The following is a 22,099-nucleotide window of genomic DNA, read 5'->3' as shown; positions in this document are numbered from 1 at the left end:
TCACTGTATTCTATGGGACCCTCCTTTTCACGTATTTGCAGCCAAGGACCAACCACTCATTGGATACTGATAAAATGGCCTCAGTCTTTTATACCCTCGTGATACCAATGCTGAATCCCATCATTTACAGCCGAAGGAACAAGGATGTGAAGGATGCACTGAAGAGATTCCTTAATAACCCAAGCAAATTACTCCAATTAACATAAATACATAACTACAAATATTTTCTTTTAAGAGTCTTAATTTGCTCCTCACAAATCAGCCATTAAGTGAAGAGACATTTTAATTGTTTAAAAAAAAAAAAATTAATTTCAATGGGAAAAAAACTGATGCATTTTTTCCCAATTCAAAATACCAGTCTTCCTAGAAGGAAAAAGTTTTCAATTATACAATGAAAACAAACTTATATATGTAATAAAAACAATTTGAGAAGAAAGAAGTACATATTATAAATAAATTTCAACTTGTTAAAAGGTTTGTGTCTTATTCTCTGGAAATATGGTATCTGCTGTTGTTAGATGCCATCAAGTCCATTTCTACTCATAGGGACATTATATACAACAGAAGGAAACACTGCCTGGTCCTGAGCCATCCTCCTGATCATTGTTATGCTTGAGTCCATTTTTGTAGCCACTGTGTCAATCCATCTCCTTGAAGGTCTTTAACCTAGGTAGTGTATTTGTTTGCAAATGAGAAGAAACAGCTGCAAACAAAAGCTATCTAGATGCTGCAAATTGTCTTCACTAACCTACAGTCCGGAGAATGGGACCCACTCAGCTATACCAGGAAAAAAAAAAAAAAAAAACTAAACCCAACCCACTACCCTCAAGTTGATTCCAACTCACAGCAACCCTATCCGACAGAGTAGAACAACCTTGTAGGGTTTCCAAGGAGCACCTGCTGGATTTGAACTGCCAACCTCTTGATTAGCAGCCTTAGCTCTTAACCACTACCCACCAGGAAAGAAAAGGCCTTGTGATTCTCTTCCTTTAAGATTATAGCCAAGAAAGCACTGTGGACAATTTCTACTCTGTAACACCTGGGGTCATCTTGAACTGAAATTGACTTGTGGGCAAACTGACAACAACATAGTCTCTAAATAAGGAAGAGAAAGCCTGCTAATGGGTGGTGGAGGCATATGAGAATCATTGCTTGAAAGATGATAGAAAGTCAGATTATTGCCCTTGAAACACTCACCTTTTGTCCAGGACTAAACATTTTATTACAATTTTACATTTTCTTTTCTTTTTTATGCCATATTCTCCACTGATAACCATTTGCACCATTTTCTCCATCTATCACATGTTTTGTGAACTCATTGTTGTCTTACACTTAAAATAGATTTAGGACACATGAAAGTAAATATGTAGGGGAAAATGAAATGAAGCCCAAGGGTGCTTTGAAATACAACATGCGCCACAGCCGACTGAAATAAACATAAAAGCATTCTACGTTTTTTCTCCTCTCTTGTAGACTTGTGCATGAAGCAAAAAAATTATGTTGAGCTAATCATGATATATGATTGTTTCCACATGTTCTTCTCACACTAAAATCTGTTTGTAGAATGTATTATCTTTAACATGAAACCAACAACACTAAACATCACTTCTTTACCCATTTTTATTTAGTATAGTGAAAGTGTTAGTAGATCAAAAATGGCATCTCTTAAAAGTGACAAAGTGGTAAAGATTCTCAAGAAACCTAATGCAAAAAATAAAAAAAAAAAGTTAATAGTCGTGTGAGTTATTGCTGTGTATGTACAATGCTGCTAACATGCAGTGGCGTGAGGGACACTGGGTTGGTTTGGCATGTGATGTAAGGACAGTGTCTGGACATAAAATAAACTTATGACAATTCCAGAAACGTCAGACATGAGGCACAACCAGGAACTCTGAGACTCACATAAATGAGTCAATTTGTAACTTTGGTCATAAATAAACAGAATAGCTGAAGGCAGGCAAGACAGACTATATGATGGACATTTCTGACCTCAAAAGACAAAATCAGCTATAATTTAATCCCATTAGTCATTAAGCTTTTCACGTTAATCGTTACTGTGTTTCTTTGTTTTTACTTTATCCAGGGTGTGTTTTTGTTTCAGCAGCTTACAATTACAGAAGTATGTTTCCCATTAGAAAACTATTTTCTTTGGGTATGACTCGATGTATAACACTGGAACAAAAGGCTAAGCTCACATTACAACATTTCCAATGCTCTTTAAAATAAATGAATGAATAAATGAATAAACCGGCTGTCTTAGAGTGGTTCCTACTCATTGCAACCCCATGTGTGTCAGAGTCGAACCTTCCCACAACGTTTTCAATGACCTTTCAGAAGTAGATCACCAGGTCTTTCTTCTAAGACACCTCTGGGTGGATTCAAACCACCAAACTTTCAGTTAGCAGTCAAGTATTTAACAATATATAACATCCAGAGACTTTATCCAATGCAACACATTGGAATACAATACATTGAAATACATATACAGTTTGGTTCATTGCTAAACATTTTGCTAAATGAATAAAGGTCAAAAATGAGAAGTTTAGTGTTTTCTACCTTTTAATTTGGTTCACATCTATGCATTTCCTAAAAATGATCATGCTATTTTTATATTGAAATTACATCAAATTTAATGTCTAAAACACAAATGTATTATCTCATAGTTTTGACAGTGAGAGGTCCATAATGAGTCTAATTGCACTAAAAGCAAGGTGTTAGCTAATTGCATTCCTTCTGGACACCCTAGAAGAGAATGTTTCCTGCCTTTTTCACCTTCTAGAGACAGCAAATATTCCTGGGATAGTGGCGCCTTCCAGTTATCAATCCTATCACTCTCATTTCTTCTTCCATCACCTTCTCAGGTTCTCCTGCATACCTTTTGTCTTCTAAGAACTCTTGTGATTACATTGGGCCCACCTGGACAATCCTGGAAAACACGGTATATCAGTAAAGTCTGTTTTGTCATGTAAGTAATATATTCACAGTTTCTGAGAATTAAGATTTGGACATCTTTGAGAGTTCATGAAACTGTGTTCTACATCGCATTGGAGAATTTTATGAAATTAGACAATATTAAATCTTGCAACCATTTCACTTACCTGAGCTCAGTAAAATATTCCAACTAAAATGTACACAGTATACACCTGTTTTATGTTATTTAGCTATGATATTTGCTCTATGCAAACTATACACAGAGACCTCTTTAAATTAAAGATGAACAGAAAAATATTTGGCTCAAAGATTGCAGAAAGTATGTTCCCAGATAAAAGTAAACTCACGTATCATTTGTTACACTTCTATTGAGATATTCTGAATCAAGTCAGTTAAACAGCTAGGCATATCTGTCAAGCACACATTTTAAATGAAGTAAGATATGAAAAACAATTTATTTCTCGACTCTGGTCTTCTATGCTCAAAGCTCACCCCATTGGGCATTAACTCCTCCAAACATCCAGGTTATGCCTCTCTGTAGACCGAGGTGGTGCCACGGCACCTTGTGCCTGAGTAGCCATAGCAAGTGCAGAGAGGGGTCAGGCAAGACAGGAGATACATGGAAGTCATGAAGCAAGTCACCATCTGGGCAAAGGTATGAAACTTAGGAAAAGCTTCGAACAGCTGCTACAGAAACCTGTCTTGGTTATCTAGCACTGCTATAACAGAAATACCACAAGTGGATACCTCTAACAAAGAAAAATTTATTCTCTCACAGTCTAGTAGGTTACAAGTTCAAATTCAGGGCATTGGCTCCAGAGTAAGGAAGGATTTCTCTCTCTGTCGGCTCTGGAGGAAGGTCCTTGTCATCAATCTTCCCCGGTCGAGGAATTTTTCTTTGTAGGAACCCTGGGTCTAAAAGACACTCTCTGCTGCCGATGCTTCTTTCTTGGTGGTATGAGGTCCCCAAAATTTGCTTGCTCCCCTTTCCTTTTATCTCCTGAGAGATAAACGGTGGTGCAGGCCACACTCCAGGGGAATTCCCTTTACCTTGGATCAGGGAGGTGACCTGAGTAAGGGTGGTATTACAATCCTACCCTAATCCTCTCAACATACAATTACAACCACAAAATGGAGGTCAACTACATGATACTGGAAACCATGGCCTAACCAAGTTGATACACACATTTTTGGGAAGACGTAATTCAATCCATGACATTCCACCCTTTGGCTGCCAAAAATCACATCTTTGAAACATGCAAACATATTTACCCTTAACTCTAAATCCAAAATTGAAAAATCTTCTTAACCTCTGAAATCTGGAATACAAGTAACCTACTTCCAAGGGTAAAAATGGCAGAACAGTTACAAGCTAGACATTTCCATTACAAATGGGAGAAATTGGAGAGAAAGAAGGCATAACAGGCACCAAGCAAATCAGCAGAAAGCATTACATTAGCCCTCGAAGCTTTGAAAAGAATCCTCTGTTCTCTGAGACAATCCACCTGATTGAAGGTTCATGTTATGTTCACTACTGATTCACTGAGAATTTAACTCTGTTTTAAAGGGCTATGATCATGTATCTCAGTATTTTACATACATCCCAAGTCTCTCTGGTTTTAAACACTTTTCTGCCACATCCATAACTAAAAAAGAGGGAGATAGATGTGAACATGATTCAAAATTATTTTAACTCAAAAGCAAAATCAAGGAATTATAAGGTTTCATCATTTATATTCAGCACTAAATAGAGATATTCTTGTCATCTTAAGGTCTAGAGAAGCTTGACAAAGATCATCCCAGATAGCCGCATTGTCTTAGGCAATGATACAACAACATTAACAACTTTTTTAAAAACTACTCTAACCACAAAAGCAGCTAGCACAATAATGGCCAACTTCTTAATGATTAAAAATAATACATTATAATACATATATTACAAAGATCTAGTATAATTTTTTACTGAATGATAGGTTATTGGTGTTTACCCAATCATAGATGTTATTGATTTAAGAGACAAACTCGTGATATTATACACGTAAATTAAAACCCTTATGACTTAGATAAGTAAGGTAACTTTGATGCAAACATGCTGTTGTTAGGCACCTTCAAGTTCATTCAGACTCATAGCAACCCTATATATAACAGAAAGAAACACTGCCCTGTCCTGCGCCATCGTCACAGCAATTGTTATGCTTGATTCCGTTGTTGCAACCATTGTGTCAATCCATCTCATTGAAGGTCTTCCTCTTCTTCGCTGACCCTCTGCTTTATCAAACATGATACCCTTATCCAGGGGCTGGTCCCCCCTGACAACATGTCCAAAATATGTGAGATGGAGTCTAGATACACTTGCTTCTAAGGAGCTTTCAGGTTGTACTTCTTTGAACACAGAGTTGTTCATTCTTTTGTCAGTTCATGGTATATTCAATATTCTTCCCCAACGCCACAACACAAAGGCATCAATTCGTCTTCAGTCTTCCTTGTTCATCATCCAGCATTTGCGTGCATATGAGGCAATTGGAAGCACCACGCATATGACGCTAAAATAGGTTTCCTTAAAATATCACTTCCTGGTCACCAAATAATCAATATGGCTTCAAACAGGCAGTTCTTTCTTTGCTGTAATATTTTGTATTTTAATCACTTTTCTCATTGTTTGCTTCCTCTCTCAGAATTTTTCAACATTTTATCATCATTTTATTGTTCTACCATAGTTGAGTGAGAATCATCTGTATCAAAGTGACATATATAACATCTATATGCACAAGAAGACATTATTGAATTTACTTTTTAAGGTTGCATGTCTTTATATACATATATGTAACATTTAACAGTTTATATACAAATTGTTCCCTGACATTGGTTACAAATTTCACAATATGTCAACATTTTCATTATTTCCATTCTGTTTGTTCTGTTTCCATTGATCTAGGTTCCCTGTGCCTTCTTGCCTTCTCATTTTTGCTTTTAAGTAAATGTTGACCTTTGGTCACATAAAAAACCCCAGTGCCGTCGAGTTGGTCTCATATAGTTTATAATTTAAGGCAGCACATTACTCACAGGTGACATTGTTTATTTAATAAGCCCATGTATTATTTGGCAGTAAGGTGATCTCTTATAGTGGCTTCAGTTCCTAGTTAAAAGGGTTTCTTAAGTGCGATGATTTTGGGAGTTACTCTACTCTCTATTGTTCCAGCAAGATGGACTTTTTTAGAAATTTGAATTTTGTTCTACATTTTTCTTCCATGCTACAAGGGAACTTTTACTGTGTCCTTGGTCAGAACAATTGGTTGCTACCTGGGCGCCATTTAGTTCTTCTGTCTTGGGCTAGAAGAGACCATGTTTTCTGTGTGTTATTTGTCCTGTGGACTAGTTTATTATTTGAATCTTTGGTTTCCATCATTCTCTTTTGCTCCAGAGAGTAGAGAGCAATAGTTGTATCTTAGATGGAAACTCTCAATCTTTTAAGGCCCCAGGAATGCATGCCTTTTAAATGACATGTATTAACTTTTTTGAAGAGCTACTTATGTAGGGAAGGGGATTAAAATGGAAATGGGCATGAGGTCTGTTGATGGTCATGGGATATAGTATTAGAGTAGAAGTAAATCTGAAAAGCAGTGTGGAAAACCATTCAGACAAGCACACCATGACAGCGTGCTGTGATTCTGATGCTGTGGTCCCACACATGAATTAGTCTAGAATTCCCTCACTTCACCACACTAACTTCAAGGGAGGATGAGAAATAGTCTAGCCAAGTGGCCAGGAAGAAAAGAAAAACAGCTTTGGTAATCACCCAGCCAGTCTCTGTTACAGGGCATGTTTCAGTTTTGTCTGACTTCAGTGACCATTTTACCAACATTATTCAAAAATTATCACTATTATAAACACTGAAATATTAAAACTACATTAAAATTAGGTGTTTATATGTCTCTATTACAATCTCTGAAGCCCTGGTGGCACAGCAATTAAGAACTTTTCTGCTAACTAAAAGGTCAGTAGTTGGAATATGACAACTGATCCCTGGAAGCCCTATAGGGCAGTTGAACCCTGTCCTATGGAGTCGCTTTGAATCAGAATTGACTCCAGGGCAGTGAGAGTGGGTTTTACATAGATAAGTATATATACCTATCAAACCATGTATACATATACATACGTATATGGGAGCCCTGGTGGTGAAATGGTTAAGAGTTCAGGCTGCTACCCAGACATGTTTAAACACACTTCGTTTGGAATAAACCCATGCATGTGTGAACTGGGACCCTCGTAGCAACACTTTTGGACTTACCCTCATATATGCACCTCACTGGTTTTGCCTCTTTTGAGAACCCAGTCCAAGACAACGGGATCCACACTCTTCTATTTTTAAACCAGCCTATTCTTGATAAAGTTTAGTAAAACTGTCCCTAAAATCATCAACATTTTCACCTTAATGAGCTAAGATTAGCTGGATGGAAACCGGTATTAGATATTAGGAATACCAAAATTAAGAAGGAAGGCTTGTATCCTGCAGTAAAGTAGTGAATATCTTAGAGAATGAGATACGACTTGTCATGGTTTCCTTGTTGAAGTTAAAATAACATTAAAGATTGGGATTACAGCACGGGAAACAAAATTCTGATGTTTAATTTCACATTTTCGGACTGGTATTTCATTCATTCATTCATTCCATCAGTCAGTGAGTTGGTTAACAAATAACTTTTGGACATCTATTTTGTCCTGTGTATTATTTTAAAACCAAAAAAAAAAAAACCCCAGTGTCGTCGAGTCGATTCCGACTCATAGCGACCCTATAGGACAGAGTAGAACTGCCCCACAGAATTTCCAAGGAGCTCCTGGCAGATTTGAACTGCCGACCCATTGGTTAGCTGCAGTAGCACTTAACCTCTACGCCACCAGGGTTTCCGTGTATTATTTTAGAAGCTGGTAACAAAAAGGTAAAATAATCAGATATATTCCTTCCTCTTGTAAAAGTTATAGTCTAGAAAATGCCCCAGGAAAAGTAAAAAATAATTGGTAGTGACATTCAATTGCAGTATTTATTCATTATTTGAAAGAAGATTGTAGGTTGGCATGAAAAAAATACATTTTTTACTCAAATTAGTTGAATACAAGAAATGGAAATGATACCAGATATGATTTACACTTTAATGATTTTAATAAAAAGTTGATATTCAGCCTCTTTGCAAATTTCACATCTTGAATTTGGTGTATATCATCTGATTTTTACAGACCATACAACAGAGCTTGACATTGGAAGGGAGGTTTTGTATTAAGTTCTATCCTCAATACTCACATTAAAATTGTCCACTGGGTTGAATTCTGTGTTTTCCAACTGTTGCATTTTCTTCATCCATAACCCAGGAGCACTGGCCAAAGAATCTAAGGGCGTATCTATATATATATAGATACATATTTTATATATATGTATGTATATGTACATGCGTGTGTGTGTGACAGAATTACTGCATGTGTTTCTTTTTTCAATGTACTAATTTAAACAAGTCCCTAGGCTATCTCCCTAGGCTGAAATTTTGATTGCAGCTTTGCTTAATGAGCATTCAATTTGTCTTTCTTTAATTGGGGAATCAGACCCTTATCTGGGAATTCTAGTCCTTATGTTCAGGCTGGGGCCTAGAAACAAACATATATTATTGTGGAGGTCTTCAGGAACTTCAGACCTTTGTAAAACTTTCTAGCATGCTTCAGGGAGTAAACTTGGAGAGGATCTCAGTAGATCTCGATGCACATGTAGGATAAACCAAATGTTTTGCCTATGATTAGATCTAGATGGGAAACCCTGATGGTGTAGCGGCTAAGTGCTGCAGCTGCTAACCAAAAGGTCAGCAGTTCGAATCCACCAGGCCCTCCTGGGAAACTATATGGACAGGTGCACTCTGCCCTATAGGGCCGATATGAGTCAAAATCCACAGCAACAGTTTTTCCTTGTTTTTTTTTTTTTAGCTCTAGATGTGATGACCAAGTACCTTGAAAGCTCTATCAATTCAAATCAAACTCAGAACTGCAATGGTTTCTTCTCTGTCTCTTTTCCAAGTGACTACAATCCTTGCCCACTGATTGCTAAGTGGAAGTGACACCCCTGTAATGATTTGAGTAAATGTCTTAATAAATTTGTGACAGTCTTAATGACTACCAATAAATGAGACTGAGCATTGTTAAAGGAGATGTGAAAAAAAAAATTAAAAAATCAGTGTTGATTATCTAAGAGAATAGAGAAGATTTAGCATATTGCTTTTTTTTACATATGATGAATTTGATATTTTTAGGGAAGCAATTATTTACCAGATAATCTTAATCTAGGTAGAGTTACTGCAAAAACTTCAGCTGTAATTGTTACCGGAGAGAATGCCCTCGGTTCTTCTCTTCAGTGTAGGAAACAATTTGAACACAGACAAATACTGTCAAGCAAGCAGAGGTTGATTAGCTAGCAGAGGGTTAATAGTGAAAGTACACTTGACCAGGGAGTGTCAAGCGGGCTACTCAGATAGAGAGAGAGTTGAGTGCCCCGATACAGTCTTTTTCTTAGGGCTTTATACTCTTTTCTCCTACTTACCCCTGTTAATGTTCAACTGTCAAGTCAGGGACACCTGTAGAGACCATTTCCTCTTTCTCTCGAGTATAAGCTCTCCCCCATCCCTGTGAATGTTTAACTGCCAAGTCAGGGACCCCCGTAGGGACTATTTCGTCTTTCTCCAGTGCAAGTTCTCCACCTCCCCCTTATATCATTCATTTCCTTTCTTTCTTTCCCTAGTGAAAGCTTTCCACCTCATATAATGAGTTGTGACAGTGTCATGTACCATTTGGAGTACAAACACAGAAAGACACTACACCTTATCTTTTACCAATGAGACTAATGATAAATTGAGAATTTCACGTTTTCTCTGTACAGATGTCAAAGCTGAAGAATTTCTTGACCATTTTTGAAATCCTAATATTTATACCCCTCCCCACGTGTCTGTCAGTTTGTCGTACTGTGGGGGCTTGTGTCTTGCTGTGATGCTGGAAGCTATGCCAACGGTATTCAGATACCAGCAGGGTCACCCATGGAGGACAGGTTTCAGCTGAGCTTCCAGACTAAGACAAACTAGGAAGAAGGACCTGGCAGTCTACTTCTGAAAAGCATTAGCCAGTGAAAAACTTATGAAAAACAGCGGAACATTGTCTGATATAGTGCTGGAAGAGGAGCCCCCAGGTTGGAAGACACTCAAAAGATGACTGGGGAAGAGCTGCCTCCTCAAAGTAGAGTCAACCTTAATGACATGGATGGAGTAAAGCTTTCAGGACCTTCATTTGCTGATGTGGCACAACTCAAAAGGAGAAGAAACAGCTGTAAAAATCCATTAATAACTGGAACCTGGAATGTACGAAGTATGAATCTAGGAAAATTGGAAACAGTCAAAAATGAAATGCAATGCATAAACATCAACATCCTAGGCATTAGTGAGCTGAAATGGACCGGTATTGGCCATTTTGAATCAGACAATCAGATTGTCTACTACGCTGGGAATGACAACTCGAAGAGGAATGGTGTTTCATTCATTGTCAAAAAGAACATTTCAAGATCTATCCTGAAGTACAACGCTTTCAGTGATAGGATAATATCCATACGCCTACAAGGAAGACCAGTTAATACGACTATTACTCAAATTTATGCACCAACCACTAGGGCCAAAGATGAAGAAATAGAAGATTTTTATCAGCTGCTGCAACCTGAAATTGATTGAACATGCAATCAAGATGTATTGATAATTACTGGCAATTGGAATGCGAAAGTTGGAAACAAAGAAGGATCAGTAGTTGGAAAATACGGCCTTGGTGATAGAAACAATGCCGGAGATCAAGTGATAGAATTTTGCAAGACCAACGACTCCTTCATTGCAAATACCTTCTTTCACCAACATAAACGGCGGCTACCTTGCTAGATGGAACACACAGACATCAAATTGACTACATCTGTGGAAAGAGACAATGGAAAAGCTCAATACCATCAGTCAGAACAAGGCCGGGGGCCAACTGTGGAACAGACCATCAATTGCTCATATGCAAGTTCAAGCTGAAAATGAAGAAAATCAGAGCAAGTCCACGAGAGCCAAAATATGACCTTGAGTATATCCCACCGGAATTTAGAGACCACCTCAAGAATAGATTTGACGCATTGAACACTACTGACTGAAGACCAGACAAGTTGTGGAATGACATCAAGGAGATCATCCACGAAGAAAGCAAGAGGTCACTGAAAAGACAGAAAAGAAAGAAAATACCAAGGTGGATGTCAGAGGAGACTCTGAAACTTGCTCTTGAGCGTCGAGCAGCTAAAGCAAAAGGAAGAATTGATGAAGTAAAAGAACTGAACAGAAGATTTCAAAGGCCCTCTCAAGAAGACAAAATATCTTTTTTTTTTTTTTTGTGCAAAGAGATGGAAAACCAAAAGAGAAGAACACGCTCAGCGTTTCTCAAGCTGAAAGAACTGAAGAGAAAATTCAAGCCTCGAGCTGTAATAGTGAAGGATTCCATAGGGAAAATATTACATGAGGCAGAAAGCATCAAAAGAAGATGGAAGGAATACACAGAGTCGTTTTACCAAAACGAATTAGTCAATATTCAACCATTTCAAGAGGTGGCATATGATCAGGAATCGATGGTACTGAAGGAAGAAGTCCAAGATGCTCTGAAGGCATTGGCAAAAAACAAGGCTCCAGGAATTGATGGAATATTAATTGAGATGTTTCAACAAACAGATGCAGCACTGGAGGTGCTCACTCACCTATGCCAAAAAATATGGAAGACAGCTTCTTGGCCAACTGACTGGAAGAGATCCATATTTCTGCCTATTCCCAAGAAAGGTGATCCAAACGAATGTGGAAATTATAGAACAATATCTGCTGATGATCATTTAATTACGTCTGTGGCAGTATACTGACAGGGAACTGCCAGAAATTCAGGCCGGTTTCAGAAGAGGATGTGGAACCAGGGATATCATTGCTGATGTCAGGTGGATCATGACTGAAAGCAGAGAATACCAGAAGGATGTTTACCTGTGTTTTATTGATTATGCAAAGGCATTTGACTGTTTGGATCATAACAAACTATGCATAACACTGGGAAGAAAGGGAATTCCAGAACACTTAATTGTGTTCATGAGGAAACTTTACATAAATCAAGAGGAAGTTGTTCGGAGAGAACAAGGGGCTACTTGATTGGTTTAAAGTCAGGAAAGGTGTGTGTCAGGGTTGTATTCTTTCACCATACCTATTTAATCTGTATACTGAAAAATAATAGGAGAAGCTGGACTATATGAAGAAGAACGGGGCATCCGGATTGGAGGAAGGCTCATTAGAACCTCCATTATGCAGATGACACAATCTTGCTTGCTGAAAGTGAAGAGGACAGGAAGCATTTACTAATGAAGATCAAAGACCACAGCCTTCAGTATGGATTACACCTCAACATAAAGAAAACAAAAGGTCTGGGCGGAGCCAAGATGGCGGACTAGGCAGACGCTACCTCGGATCCTTCTTACAACAAAGACTCGGAAAAACAAGTGAATCGATCACATACATAACAATCTACGAACCCTGAACAACAAACACAGATTTAGAGACGGAGAACGAACTAATATGGGGAAGCGATTGTTTCCAGAGCCTGGAGCCAGCGTACCAGTCAGGTACGGCACAAGCACAGAGAGCTGCTCCACCCCCCTGAACTAATCCCAGGAGGGGGACCAGCCGGTTCCACGGGCAGCGTGGGACGCAGCCGGTAGGAGAAATCCCCGGGAGGCAGTGACTGGTCTTGGAGCAGAAAGAGCAGCGTCTGAGCCGGGGAACCGTCCTGCAGGGATTTGGACTGGACGCAGGCGGCTTCATTAACATCCGAATAGCCTGAGCCAGAGGGAGAACTCTGATAGGGATCTGACTGCATTTTTTTTTTAGCGGATTTTCTGGAAAAACTAGTTTCCCAGTGATGGCTCGGAGACAACAATCCATATCAAAACACTTAAAGAAGCAGACCATGACAGCTTCTCCAACCCCCCAAACAAAAGAATCAAAATCTTCCCCAAATGAAGATACAATCTTGGAATTATCAGATACAGAATATAAAAAACTAATTTACAGAATGCTTAATGATATCACAAATGAAATTAGGATATCTGCAGAAAAAGCCAAGGAACACACTGATAAAACTGTTGAAGAACTCAAAAAGATTATTCAAGAACATACTGGAAAAATTAATAAGTTGCAAGAATCCATAGAGAGACAACATGTAGAAATCCAAAAGATTAACAATAAAATAACAGAATTAGACAACGCACTAGGAAGTCAGAGGAGCAGACTCGAGCAATTAGAATGCAGACTGGGACATCTGGAGGACCAGGGAATCAACACCAACATAGCTGAAAAAAAATCAGATAAAAGAATTTTAAAAAATGAAGAAACCCTAAGAATTATGTGGGACTCTATCAAGAAGGATAACCTGCGGGTGATTGGAGTCCCAGAACAGGGAGGGGGGACAGAAAACACAGAGAAAATAGTTGAAGAACTCCTGACACAAAACTTCCCTGACATCATGAAAGACGAAAGGATATCTATCCAAGATGCTCATCAAACCCCATTTAAGATTGATCCAAAAAGAAAAACACCAAGACATATTATCATCAAACTCACCAAAACCAAAGATAAACAGAAAATTTTAAAAGCAGCCAGAGAGAAAAGAAAGGTTTCCTTCAAGGGAGAATCAATAAGAATATGTTCTGACTACTCAGCAGAAACCATGCAGGCAAGAAGAGAATGGGACGACATATACAGAACACTGAAGGAGAAAAACTGCCAGCCAAGGATCATATATCCAGCAAAACTCTCTCTGAAATATGAAGGCGAAATTAAGATATTTACAGACAAACACAAGATTAGAGAATTTGCAAAAACCAAACCAAAGCTACAAGAAATACTAAAGGATATTGTTTGGTCAGAGAACCAATAATATCAGATATCAGCACAACACAAGGTCACAAAACAGAATGTCCTGATATCAACTCAAATAGGGAAATCACAAAAACAAACAAATTAAGATTAATTAAAAAAAAAATAAATACACATAACAGGGAATCATAGAAGTCAACAGGTAAAAGATCACAATAATCAAAAAGAGGGACTAAATACAGGAGGCATTGAACTGCCATATGGAGAGTGATACAAGGCAATATAGAACAATACAAGTTAGGTTTTTACTTAGAAAAATAGGGGTAAATAATAAGGTAACCACAAAAAGGTATAACAACTCTATAACTCAAGATAAAAACCAAGAAAAACGTAACGACTCAATTAACATAAAGTCAAGCACTATGAAAATGAGGATCTCACAATTTACTAAGAAAAACGCCTCAGCACAAAAAAGTATGTGGAAAAATGAAATTGTCAACAACACACATAAAAAGGCATCAAAATGGCAGCACTAAAAACTTATTTATCTATAATTACCCTGAATGTAAATGGACTAAATGCACCAATAAAGAGACAGAGAGTCACAGACTGGATAAAGAAACACGATCCATCTATATGCTGCCTACAAGAGACACACCTTAGACTTAGAGACACAAACAAACTAAAACTCAAAGGATGGAAAAAAGTATATCAAGCAAACAATAAGCAAAGGAGAAGAGGAGTAGCAATATTGATTTCTGACAAAATAGACTTTAGACTTAAATCCACCACAAAGGATAAAGAAGGACACTATATAATGATAAAAGGGACAATTGATCAGGAAGACATAACCATATTAAATATTTATGCACTCAATGACAGGGCTGCAAGATACATAAATCAAATTTTAACAGAATTGAAAAGCGAGATAGATACCTCCACAATTACAGTAGGAGACTTCAACACACCACTTTCGGAGAAGGACAGGACATCCAGTAAGAAGCTCAACAGAGACACGGAAGATCTAATTACAACAATCAACCAACTTGACCTCATTGACTTATACAGAACTCTCCACCCAACTGCTGCAAAATATACTTTTTTTTCTAGCGCACATGGAACATTCCCTAGAATAGACCACATATTAGGTCATAAAACAAACCTTTGCAGAGTCCAAAACATCGAAATATTACAAAGCATCTTCTCAGACCACAAGGCAATAAAACTAGAGATCAATAACAGAAAAACTAGGGAAAAGAAATCAAATACTTGGAAACTGAACAATACCCTCCTGAAAAAAGACTGGGTTATAGAAGACATCAAGGAGGGAATAAGGAAATTCTTAGAAAGCAACGAGAATGAAAATACTTCCTATCAAAACCTCTGGGACACAGCAAAAGCAGTGCTCAGAGGCCAATTTATATCAATAAATGCACACATACAAAAAGAAGAAAGAGCCAAAATCAGAGAACTGTCCCTACAACTTGAACAAATAGAAACTGAGCAACAAAAGAATCCATCAGGCACCAGAAGAAAACAAATAATAAAAATCAGAGCTGAACTAAATGAATTAGAGAACAGAAAAACAATTGAAAGAATTAACAAAGCCAAAAGCTGGTTCTTTGAAAAAAATAACAAAATTGATAAACCATTGGCTAGACTGACTAAAGAAATACAGGAAAGGAAACAAATAACCCAAATAAGAAATGAGAAGGACCACATCACAACAGAACCAAATGAAATTAAAAGAATCATTTCAGATTATTACGAAAAATTGTACTCTAACAAATATGAAAACCTAGAAGAGATGGATGAATTCCTGGAAAAACACTACCTACCTAAACTAACACATTCAGAGGTAGAACAACTAAATAGACCCATAAAAAAAAAAGAGATTGAAACGGTAATCAAAAAACTCCCAACAAAAAAAAGCCCTGGCCCGGACGGCTTCACTGCAGAGTTCTAGCAAACTTTCAGAGAAGAGTTAACACCACTACTACTAAAGGTATTCCAAAGCATAGAAAATGACGGAATACTACCCAACTCATTCTATGAAGCCACCATCTCCCTGATACCAAAACCGGGTAAAGACATTACAAAAAAAGAAAATTATAGACCTATATCCTTCATGAACATTGATGCAAAAATCCTCAACAAAATTCTAGCCAATAGAATCCAACAACACATCAAAAAAATAATTCACCCTGATCAAGTGGGATTTATACCAGGTATGCAAGGCTGGTTTAATATCAGAAAAACCATTAATGTAATCCATCACATAAATAAAACAAAAGACAAAAACCACACGATCTTATCAATTGATGCAGAAAAGGCATTTGACAAAGTCCAACACCCATTCATGATAAAAACTCTTACCAAAATAGGAATTGAAGGTAAATTCCTCAACATAATAAAGGGCATCTATGCAAAGCCAACAGCCAATATCACTCTAAATGGAGAGAACCTGAAAGCATTTCCCTTGAGAACGGGAACCAGACAAGGATGCCCTTTATCACTGCTCTTATTCAACATCGTGCTAGAAGTCTTAGCCAGGGCAATTAGGCTAGACAAAGAAATAAAAGGTGTCCGGATTGGCAAGGAAGAAGTAAAGTTATCACTATTTGCAGATGACATGATTATATACACAGAAAACCCTAAGGAATCCTCCAGAAAACTACTGAAACTAATAGAAGAGTTTGGAAGAGTCTCAGGTTATAAAATAAACATACAAAAATCACTTGGATTCCTCTACATCAACAAAAAGAACACCGAAGAGGAAATAACCAAATCAATACCATTCACAGTAGCCCCCAAGAAGATAAGATACTTAGGAATAAATCTTACCAAGGATGTAAAAGACCTATACAAAGAAAACTACAAAGCTCTACTACAAGAAATTCAAAAGGACATACTTAAGTGGAAAAACATACCCTGCTCATGGATAGGAAGACTTAACATAGTAAAAATGTCTATTCTACCAAAAGCCATCTATACATTTAACGCACTTCTGATGCAAATTCCAATGTCATATTTTAAGGGGATAGAGAAACAAATCACCAATTTCATATGGAAGGGAAAGAAGCCCCGGATAAGCAAAGCACTACTGAAAAAGAAGAAGAAAGTGGGAGGCCTCACCTTACCTGACTTCAGAACCTACTATACAGCCACAGTAGTCAAAACAGCCTGGTATTGGTACAACAACAGACACATAGACCAATGGAACAGAATTGAGAACCCAGACATAGATCCATCCACATATGAGCAGCTGATATTTGACAAAGGACCAGTGTCAATTAACTGGGGAAAAGATAGCCTTTTTAACAAATGGTGCTGGCATAACTGGATATCCATTTGCAAAAAAATGAAACAGGACCCATACCTCACATCATGCACAAAAACTAACTCCAAGTGGATCAAAGACCTAAACATAAAGACTAAAACAATAAAGATCATGGAAGAAAAAATAGGGACAACCCTAGGAGCCCTAATACAAGGTATAAACAGAATACAAAACATTACCAAAAATGATGAAGAGAAACCAGATAACTGGGAGCTCCTAAAAATCAAACACCTATGCTCATCTAAAGACTTCTCCAAAAGAGTGAAAAGACCACCTACAGACTGGGAAAGAATTTTCAGCTATGACATCTCCGACCAGCGCCTGATCTCTAAAATCTACATGATTCTGTCAAAACTCAACCACAAAAAGACAAACAACCCAATCAAGAAGTGAGCAAAGGATATGAACACACATTTCACTAAAGAAGATATTCAGGCAGCCAACAGATACATGAGAAAATTATCTCGATCATTAGCCATTAGAGAAATGCAAATTAAAACTACGATGAGATTCCATCTCACACCAACAAGGCTGGCATTAATCCAAAAAACACAAAATAATAAATGTTGGAGAGGCTGCGGAGAGATTGGAACTCTCATACACTGCTGGTGGGAATGTAAAATGGTACAACCACTTTGGAAGTCCATCTGGCGTTATCTTAAACAGTTAGAAATAGAACTACCATACAACCCAGAAATCCCACTCCTAGGAATATACCCTAGAGATACAAGAGCCTTCATACAAACAGATATATGCACACCCGTGTTTATTGCAGCTCTGTTTACAATAGCAAAAAGTTGGAAGCAACCAAGATGTCCATCTACGGATGAATGGGTAAATAAATTGTGGTATATTCACACAATGGAATACTACGCATCGATAAAGAACAGTGAGGAATCTCTGAAACATTTCATAACATGGAGGAACCTGGAAGGCATTATGCTGAGCGAAATTAGTCAGAGGCAAAAGGACAAATATTGTATAAGACCACTATTATAAGATCGTGAGAAATAGTAAACCTGAGAAGAACACATACTTTTGTGGTTACGAGGGGGGGAGGGAGGGAGGGTGGGAGAGGGTTTTTTATTGATTAATCAGTAGATAAGAACTGCTTTAGGTGAAGGGAAAGACAATACTCAATACATGGAAGGTCAGCTCAATTGGACTGGACCAAAAGCAAAGAAGTTTCCGGGATAAAATGAATGCTTCAAAGGTCAGCGGAGCAAGTGCGGGGGTCTGGGGAACATGGTTTGAGGGGACTTCTAAGTCAATTGGCAAAATAATTCTCTTATGAAATCATTCTGCATCCCACTTTGAAATGTGGCGTCTGGGGTCTTAAATGCTAACAAGCGGCCATCTAAGATGCAGCAATTGGTCTCAACCCACCTGGAGCAAAGGAAAAGGAAGAACACCAAGGCCACACGACAACTAAGAGCCCAAGAGACAGAAAGGGCCGCATGAACCAGAGACCTACATCATTCTGAGACCAGAAGAACTAGTTGGTGCCCGGCCACAATCGATGACTGTCCTGACAGGGAGCACAGCAGAGGACCCCTGAGGGAGCAGGAGATCAGTGGGATACAGACCCCAAATTCTCATAAAAAGACCAAACTTAATGGTCTGACCGAGACTGGAGGAATCCCGGCGGCCATGCTCCCCAGACCTTCAGTTGACACAGGACAGGAACCATCCCCGAGGACAACTCATCAGAAATGAAAGGGACTGGATAGCGGGTGGGAGAGAGACGCTGATGAAGAGTGAGCTAATGATATCAGGTGGACACTCGAGATTGTGTTGGCCACTCTTGTCTGGAGGGGGGATGGGAGGATAGAGAGAGAGGGAAGCCGGCAAAATTGTCAAGAAAGGAGAGACTGAAAGGGCTGACTCAAGAGGGGGAGAGCAAGTGGGAGTAGGGAGTGAGATGTATTTAAACTTATATGTGACAGACTGATTGGATTTGTAAACGTTCACTTGAAGCTTAATAAAAGTTATTAAAAAAAAAAAAAGAAAACAAAAATTCTCACAACTGGGGCAATGAGCAACATCATGATAAATGGAGAAAAGATTGAAGTCATCAAGGATTTCATTTAACTTGGATCCACAATCAATAGCCTTGGAAGCAGCAGTCAAGAAATCAATACGCATTGAATTGGGCAAATCTGCTGCAAAGGACCTCTTCAAAGTGTTGAAGAGCAAAGATGTCACCGTGAAGACTGAGGTGCGCCTGACCCAAGCCATGGTATTTTCAATCACCTCATAGGTATGTGAAAGCTGGACAATGAATAAGGAAGATCAAAGAAGAGTTGACGCCTTTGAATTGTGGTGTTGTCGAAGAATATTGAGTATACCATGGACTGCCAAAAGAACCAACAAATCTGTCTTAGAAGAAGTATAACCAGAATGCTCCTTAGAAGCAAGGATGGCAACACTGCGTCTTACGTACTTTGGACATGTAGTCAGGAGAGATCAGTCCCTGGAGAAGGACATCATGCTTGGCAGAGTACAGGGTCAGTGGAAAAGAGGAAGGCCCTCAACGAGGTGGATTGACACAGTGGCTGGAACAATGAGCTCAAACATAACACGAATTGTAAGGATGGCTCAGGACCGGGTAGTGTTTCGTTCTGTTGTGCATAGGGTTGCTATGAGTCAGAACAAACTGGATGGCATCTAACAACAATATTTATACCTTACATGAGCCACATTCTTATACTTCTATTATTAGCAGTTAGGTGTATAAAGGATGAAAGTAATTATGTGCCCTTATTTCTTCTATTGTGGATGAAAGCCAGTGTGACCCCAATACCACCCAGCATGTTTTCTCCTTTTTCAAAGTGAGCACCTGAGAGCTTAGCATAACTAAGGCCATGATAAACCTGTAGGTTGTTCTTCCTCTGCCTGCCTCCTCACAGGCCTCTGTTAATGACTTTGTTTTGACCAAATGTTAATGACTTTGCTCTCTGTTTTAAACTGATACAAAAAACCTTTCATTCCGGCAGGACTTACCTGTGGCATACAACCCCCACAGGAAAGTTGGGGCCCAGGTATCAGATATGTACGTCTTTACCCTAATAAAGAAATGTCTGGCAGGGGACTACAAAGACACTTGTAACCCTTGTAAGATTCTATATAAGCTCTAATGTAAAACTGCTCTTTGCAACTCCATAGAGACAGCCTGTGTTGCTGCTGGGTCCCAGTGATGTATGCATCTCCTTAATAAACTTTCTCACTCTTTCTGACTTGGAGTATGTTTCATTGGCTCGACTGCTCCAGGGCACTGACCCTAATCAGGTTACACCAGGGAGATTTGATGATACGGTAAAAAGAAAAATCATAAACTTGATTCTATTCACAATCTAAAGCATTGAATATGATGCTAATTGATAACACAATGATAACTTTTTGAAATTAAACATATATATGCATATATATATATATGTGAAATCCAATATTTAAACTATGTTTAACAGTGAATAAATAGATAGTTAAGGCAAACAGTTCAAAGAACCAACCTCAGTCCTCAGTTGTTCTCTGGTGACTTTGTATTTCTGAAATTTGTGAAAAAGCAGGGAGAAAAACAATTAAGATCTGGCACTCCTAAGTTTTTGTGAACGAAAGTAAAATTATTTTAAATAAAACTTTGACAAGGAATAATCTTCTAAGAGTAAAATTTATTTTACCATCTACCAACCTCTTTCCATTTATCCCGTTTAAAGACAAAAGCAACACAGTAAATGGCCCCAGGAAATCTCACATGGGTGACTGACTTCATTCTCATGGGAGTCTCAGACCGTCCGGAGCTCCAGGTCCCCCTTTTCTTTGTCTTCCTGGTGATCTATGGGCTGACCGTGGCAGGCAACCATCATTGTCCTAAAATGCTGGTCAACTTCTTGTTTAAGATGAAAACTATCTCTTACTACTGTTGTGGAGCTCAATTTGGTAGATTTATAGTTTTTGTTGTGGCAGAGATTTTCATACTGGCCACAATGGCCTATGACCGCTATGTGGCCATTTGTAACCCCTTTCTCTACATGGTAGTGGTATTTCGGCAAATCAGGCTCCTGCTAGTATCTCTCATATACCTCTACATTCTGACCATAGCACTGACTGTCTCTTCCTGTGTATTTCCTGTATCATATTGCTCTTCCAAGGTAATCAACCATTTTTACTGTGATAATGTCCCTTTGTTAGCCTTGTCCTTTTCCGATACTTACATTCCAGAAATAGCAGTGTTTACCTTTTCAGGGATCAATTTGTTTTTCTCCATGATCATTTTTCTAATATCCTACTTTAACATTACCCTTGCCATTTTGAGGATACGGTCCTCAGAGGGGAGAGAAAAAACTTTTTCCACCTGTGCTTCTCACATGATGGCGGTCACTGTGTTCTATGGGACTCTCCTTTTCATGCATTTGCAACCAAGGACCAACCATGCATTAGATACTGATAAAATGGCCTCCGTCTTTTACACTCTAGTGATACCAGTGCTGAATCCCCTCATTTACAGCCTAAGGAACAAAGATGTGAAGATGCACTGAGGACGTTCCTGAATAACCCATGCCAATTGCTGAAACTAATATAAATGTATTACTATGACTATCTTCTATTAAAAATCTTATTTTGCTCCTGAAAAAATCTGCTGTTAAGTGAAGAGGCATTAAATAATAGCTAAGGAAAAAAAAAAATCTATTAGTTTCAATGGGAAAATTACTGATGAATTTTTATCCCAGTTAAAAATACCCACTATTCCTACATAGAAAAATGCTTCGATTATACAATGAAAAGAAACTTACATTTGTAATAAAAAACAATTTGAAAGTAAATAAATATGCATTATAAATAGGATGGAAGTTATTAAAAGATTTGTTTTATATACTCTCTAAATAAGGTATCT

At 38.2% G+C, this 22,099-nt stretch overlaps 1 protein-coding gene across 1 annotated transcript; it reads left to right on the top strand.

Annotated features, from left to right (window-relative positions):
* The first annotated feature begins 20,939 nt into the window (after window positions 1–20,939).
* LOC111748906 (olfactory receptor 8J2-like) lies at window positions 20,940–21,743 on the top strand. Its single transcript, XM_064289421.1, has one exon. The coding sequence runs from the start codon at window positions 20,940–20,942 to the stop codon at window positions 21,741–21,743; it is 804 nt and encodes a 267-aa protein (XP_064145491.1).
* The last annotated feature ends 356 nt before the right edge of the window (window positions 21,744–22,099 follow it).

Source organism: Loxodonta africana, chromosome 7, assembly GCF_030014295.1.
Source record: "Loxodonta africana isolate mLoxAfr1 chromosome 7, mLoxAfr1.hap2, whole genome shotgun sequence".
NCBI lineage: Eukaryota > Metazoa > Chordata > Mammalia > Proboscidea > Elephantidae > Loxodonta > Loxodonta africana.
Note: the sequence above shows the minus strand (reverse complement) of the source record. Positions and strands in the feature narration are given on the sequence as shown.